Genomic DNA, 5,765 nt, shown 5'->3' on the forward strand with positions numbered 1-5,765 from the left:
TTTCACTATGTTTCTATCGTGTCATTTTTTTAAACCTGAGCAGATGAAACTCAACCAGCTTCATTTCAAATCTGTCTATTGTGTTGTGCTTCTAACAGCCACTCTGCTTCCATATCATTTTCAGAAAATGTGTACAAATTCAGTAAAATTTTATAATCTAGATAGTTTTCAATATTTATTTTATCCAACTGTTCTATTATACTTTTGTCACATTTTCATATTAAAGTAGTTGAATGTCACAAAAGTTTTTGACATGATCATGGTCTAGAATCAGACTTTTATTAGCCGATTAATTTCCTACAATCCAGCTGGACCAATTTCTAGTGTGAACTTCATTGCATTTATTCATTCATTTTGTATTTCTCCGTTTTGGCCTGAGAGTTGTCAAATTTTAGGACAAGAATATTGGCACCTCCGTAAAAAAAAAGAAGCAATGCGAACCACACACCAGGTCAGCAAATTCCCATCAAAAAACATTACTGTCGTGTCATCTGTACGCATACACTAACTATGAGGAAGACTGTGAGTCACCTTTTAAAAATGACATTGTTGCATCCAAATCACCACGGAGTCATTGACTTCTGCCCTCCCAGCTGTTCATCACCTCACTGACCTTGTGTAACAGTGTGTCATGTGATCATATGTGTAGCTGCTGCATGTGTGACAGTTCACCTATATTCAGGGTTCAAGTCTTATCAGTTTGACAACCATAGCAGTTAACTGGGCCAGTGGCCCACTGCACATAGGTCACAATGACATCATCAGAGGCCAACTGACACGTGTAGAGACACTCCTTCTAAACCAGTAAACTGTTCAGTCTGTGAATGAATGGAGAATCCAACGTGAGATTTATGATCAACTTGTGCTTTGTCACAGTTTAGAAGCCCAGACAGAAACAACCTCAGAGAGTAGCTATACCTAAAAATAATGGATGGAACAAAAAGATGTGGTTTAGGCAAATGTAATTTAATCAAACATCCTTTCAGTGCTCCATTTGTTTTTATTGTAGAAAATAAACATGGAACATAAAACATGGAAAACCACACAGAGAGAAGTACTAGAGTACAACTAGAGCTGAAATGAAATAGATTCATTCAAAAACAGAATATTTTCCAGTGTGAGTGTTTCCTGCTTTTCTCTGTTGTGTATCATTATAAATTGAATCACTTTGGGTTTTGGACTGTTGGTCTGACAACACAAACTGAAGACATTAACTGAGATGTCAGGAACTTGTGATGGACATAATTCCCATTTGTGGCAATTTTAATGATTGATTTAAATAATAAATGAAATCTCTAGTTGCAGTTCTAATACAACATGTAGACGTTACACAATACAAGTTAATATGTTTCACCAAATGGACTTTTTTTCTTAATCATCTTCTTCATTTGAATAACATCTCTCTTCATCTCCCCTCTTACAAACTCTGAAGTTATTCAGTGAATCCTGTAAACACTTCTTATAGTCACAGTTTTTAAACAATGAAAGCTGTTTCCACTGACACTGGCATATTAAAGATAGTCAAATATAAACATGAGAGATTTACTGTATAATAATGATGTCACTCTCCTGTAGTGTATTGCTGGTTATGATCCAGGTTAACAGTTTTAATTTGGGAAAATACAAAGTGGGTATCTGCATGAGTCATCTGAAAGCTGTGCAAGCTGATCACAGTCCTCACCTCCATCAACAGCCTTCTTATCAGGGTCCAATAGTCCATGCAGAAAGTGTTGCACGCGGTGACTGATTTTGACCAGTTAACATAGAGGGCAACATTCTTAGATTTCCTCTGGGGTTTAGTCCGAAAAACTGTGTAATGCAGTTTGCACATCGAGGAGAGTCTCCAGACAACATTAGCCTTGTCACAACATGAAGTATTCCTCAACAATCCATAGATGGTGTGTGTGTGTGTGTGTGGTCTATTTTTTCTTCTTCTCGTTGTTGGTCTGTCCCTTGGTAACAGGCTTCATAAAATAAGCCGGGTTAGTGTGGCAGCGCAGGGCCAGCAGAGAAGGCGCAACAGCAAGCAGCACATTGAGGGCGATAACAGGCCGCCATTTGTCTGCTGGGATTCGGTACGTGAAGGGAGTGCGGGAGTGCAGAGATGCTCCGATATGGCACCACTGGCTCTGAGGAGAACAGCAGGGGAGGAGGAGGATGTAAACACAATGATTCATGCTGTGTTTTGCTTTTGATATCCAAAATAAACAACAAAAATAACAACCACAGTTACCTGGGCCATGGCTCCAGCAAAGAAAATGGTCCAGTCCAGCATCCAGCTGCAGCCAGGAGTTTTCAGACCATAGATGAGGATAGCCAGCAGGGGCAGTGCGTAGAACAAATACACCAGCATCTACAAGAATGGCACACAAAAACGAGAACTGATCAGTTCTTTTTTGAACATAAAAATATAAAGAGTAGTTTAATTCAAGTGTGCTGATAGATTTCTATGCACACTCACCATAACTCTTGGGAAGCCAACTGGATCTTTGAGGTAGGGTTCGTACTGATAGATGTAGGTGAAACAGACATCCAGAGGACAGTCCAGCACCACCTGAGGCAGAGACGAAGGGGAGTTATAGTTTCCATACATGCAACATCTTGTCAACATGTTCAGTCAGAAATAGTCATTTTGGACAAATAAAAAAAGAAATTAGAAAATTGAATTTTTACTCACAAAGCCTCTGAAAACTGAAAAGGCCATTGCTCCCAGTAACAGAAGTATGAGAAGCAGGTCTAGAGGGCGAGACACCAAACTTTTCTTCTGCTCTTCTGCAATCTAGACAACACAGAGACATATTATTTAAGTACCTTAACGCCTCAATAGAGCCAATATATTGATAGTGCGGATATACTGCCATTGGTTTTGACGTGTAAAACATAACAGTTCAGTAAATGTTAGCAATTAATGTTTACATTTTTTCTAATTATGGTCAATGTTTAGTTTTATTTGTTATTCAATTTATAGTTACTTTCATTAAAAAAATTATTTATGAATTTAGGACATAATATAAAACACAATTCAGGGTTTTTTGTTGTTCTCTCATCTTTGCTTTTTTACTTATTGTATGGTTTAATACTGTATTTTTAATTAAAATACAATAAATTTGAGGCACCCAAGTCAGGGTCTGTCAGGGTCTAAAGACGTCAAGTTAGACTATTAAAACAATCTGAGGTTATGGAGTTAGAAATGAGCGACGTTACCAGACCTCTGTGCTACCATTAACACAGCACACCTGAATCTCCAACCAGTTGCATTGTGGGTAATGCCTGTGCCTGGTTTGGACAGGTGCAATAAAGAAGAAATATCTGGTTCTGCTGCATCGGTTTTTAACTGTCCATTGACAGTCTGGCAATGTTGTAGGAGTGCAATGCTGAATTTGTGGAGCATTCTCTTCAGGGACCACGAACAAAAAAAAAGAAGGAACACCTCTGCGTGAATATTTATTACACACGTCTTGCCTGCTGACACGTACCTTGTCTGCTGTGATGACTGGCATCTCTCTGGGTCTGCTAAAGAGCACAGAGGCTGCCCAGAATGGCACCAAAAAGAAGGGTGTGTTCCTCCAAAAGGCTGGTCGAATGTTAGACCCATATTTACCTGGAAAAAGAACAACATGATCAATTAAAACAGCCTGAAACAACACTGATGATCTGACAAACTAGAGTGTTCATGTGGGCAGCTCTCACCAATAACCACTCCTGGGATGAGAACAATCTGATGGGCGATGGATGATCCCGCCCACAGCAACGCCAGGCTACGATAGGACTTCCTGCATGGTCAGAAAATCAACAGGTTTCATCAGAGGTGTCACTGAACACACAGCAGACAGGTAATGGTGATGGTGGTGATGGTAATGATGTCCACAGCTTACCCATTGAACATGCGGTGGATCACAGTGAGGAAGAGGACAAAGTGGATGACACCTTCCCAGTAAGACATCATCACGGCATAGGCAGCACTCAGGTGAGGCTCGCCCTAAAGAGACAGTATCATACAGTGAATTTAGACTTTTGACATTTAATCATCTGAAATTAAAGCATTTATTGCTTTGCTCATGTTTACCATCTTCAGGTAGAATCCCATGAAACCAGATATGAAGCCATCCTGCTCCAAAGCATTAGTCAGGCCCACCATGCAGGTGAAGGAAAACTCTGCAAACACTGAACGAACACATCAAAGCACAATGAAAAACAAATCTACAGCTGCTCCTCAGTCTCTCACTACACCAATAGATGTCAAAGTGTGTGTTTTTGCCAAATTGTACCATAGAATAAGGGGTCCACTTTCACTTTGTGTCGCACAGTGAGGAGGAGGAGGAGAAGAACAGATCCCAGCACGACCATTCCCATTCCCAGGATTGGCAGAGGTCTGAGGAAAAGCATGATTGACATGGACAGTGAGACATCACTGTATCTGTGTAGTATTTCAGCTGCCATCTTCTTTACATTTCAAGTTTCATCAAGAGCTGCAACAATTAGTTGATTAATCTGTTACATGATCACCAGAACATTTGTCACCAGTTATTTTGTTAATTGGTTCATCATTTTAAGTCATTGTTGAAGATAAAATGTCCAAATTATTTTGTTTCTTTGGACCATAAAGGAACATAGCTTTCTCATTTCTTTTCAAAGTTTCCTACTCTGATTAAGACATCACATTCAAATACTTTAAAGATAGTTAAAGTTGTTTCTTTGATGAAATGCACAAGCTCAGTTTTGATTTGGCATACCATATCACTCTGGTCAAGTATCATCCAGGCTTCATGACTTATTAAAAATGTTATGAAGATTAAAATAAATGGGTTAAATCATCAATAGTGCAGCTCTGTTGACTATAATTGGCTTCATCCTAATACAGAGAGGAACATTGGGTGTTACATTTAAATTTTTAAACGCCTTACACTCAAGATTATTCATTTATTTAAGACAGTTTCCTAAAATTCACTTACAGTTTTTCTAAGGCTTGTCTAAATCTTGTTTAGTGTGTAGGCTTTGAATGAGGTTACCTCAGGATAAACACACCCTCGCTAAACCTCCTTTCCTTCAGGCTGTGGGCCGCTTCATAAGCCTATTAATATCAGCGGCTTTACTGTGCAATACCTCTACACAGCAGGCCAAGATGAGAGTGAAATTATAAAAGAGTTTGCACGCGTGTACACACACACACACACACACACACGCACGCACACACACACATACACACACAAACACTTCTTACTCCTGGAGCGCAGGGATGTTGTTCATGGCGTATAAGACTCCAGGAGCGAGGAGGGAAAGGAGAAATACGGAGATCTCAACCGGCGGCCTCATTCTTCACAGCTTATTGTTTGGCCCCTTTTGGAAAATAAATGTCCAGATAGAATTATTCCCAGTTAAATCCTTCCAGCAATGAAACGAAGCATGTTCGATGATATAGTGTCCTCTCCTCTGCAGCCTCTGCGATGATTGAAGGGAGTGTACTGCTGCCTTTTGATCTGTGTCACTGTTGCTTCAACACGTCCACTATCTTGTAGGGTCTCAAAGTTCAACTCAGCAGCCATGTTTAATGAGTCCAAACTTAAAGGAAGAGTCGTATAAAGTTCAGGTAAAGCTGCTGAATTGTACATTGTACCTAAAATGTTGCCAGTGAATCTTAGGTGTGTTATTAAGGTATATATCACATTTAAATGATCTGAAAAGTTACAGCTGGGAAATAAAATCATCATCAACCCTAGCTATTCACCATTGAGTGTGTGTATGTTTGTGCAGACTGCCACCTGGTG

The 5,765-nt window shown here is 39.6% G+C and overlaps 1 protein-coding gene across 1 annotated transcript; it reads right to left on the reverse strand.

The window, feature by feature from the left end:
• Nucleotides 1–951: 951 nt before the first annotated feature.
• tm6sf2a (transmembrane 6 superfamily member 2a) lies at nt 952–5,484 on the reverse strand. The gene is made up of 10 exons (XM_053330106.1): nt 5,222–5,484; nt 4,269–4,372; nt 4,067–4,164; nt 3,876–3,979; nt 3,691–3,773; nt 3,477–3,601; nt 2,678–2,779; nt 2,462–2,554; nt 2,234–2,353; nt 952–2,129 (listed from the first exon to the last, which is right to left on the reverse strand). The coding sequence occupies exons 1-10, from the start codon at nt 5,311–5,313 to the stop codon at nt 1,920–1,922; spliced, it is 1,131 nt and encodes a 376-aa protein (XP_053186081.1). The 5' UTR covers nt 5,314–5,484; the 3' UTR covers nt 952–1,919.
• Nucleotides 5,485–5,765: the final 281 nt, after the last annotated feature.

The sequence above is a fragment of the Scomber japonicus genome, chromosome 12 (assembly GCF_027409825.1).
Source record: "Scomber japonicus isolate fScoJap1 chromosome 12, fScoJap1.pri, whole genome shotgun sequence".
NCBI lineage: Eukaryota > Metazoa > Chordata > Actinopteri > Scombriformes > Scombridae > Scomber > Scomber japonicus.

What these genes read in the sequence shown, in the direction of transcription:
- tm6sf2a (XM_053330106.1), bottom strand. Translation starts at nt 5,313, where the DNA reads ATGAGGCCGCCGGTTGAGATCTCCGTATTTCTCCTTTCCCTCCTCGCT. An exon ending in AACATCCCTGCGCTCCAGGA is followed by an intron (nt 4,373 to 5,221) that starts GTAAGAAGTGTT and finishes GCTTTTCCTCAG; the next exon opens with ACCTCTGCCAATCCTGGGAA. An exon ending in TTTCAGTTTTCAGAGGCTTT is followed by an intron (nt 2,555 to 2,677) that starts GTGAGTAAAAAT and finishes TCTCTGCCTCAG; the next exon opens with GTGGTGCTGGACTGTCCTCT.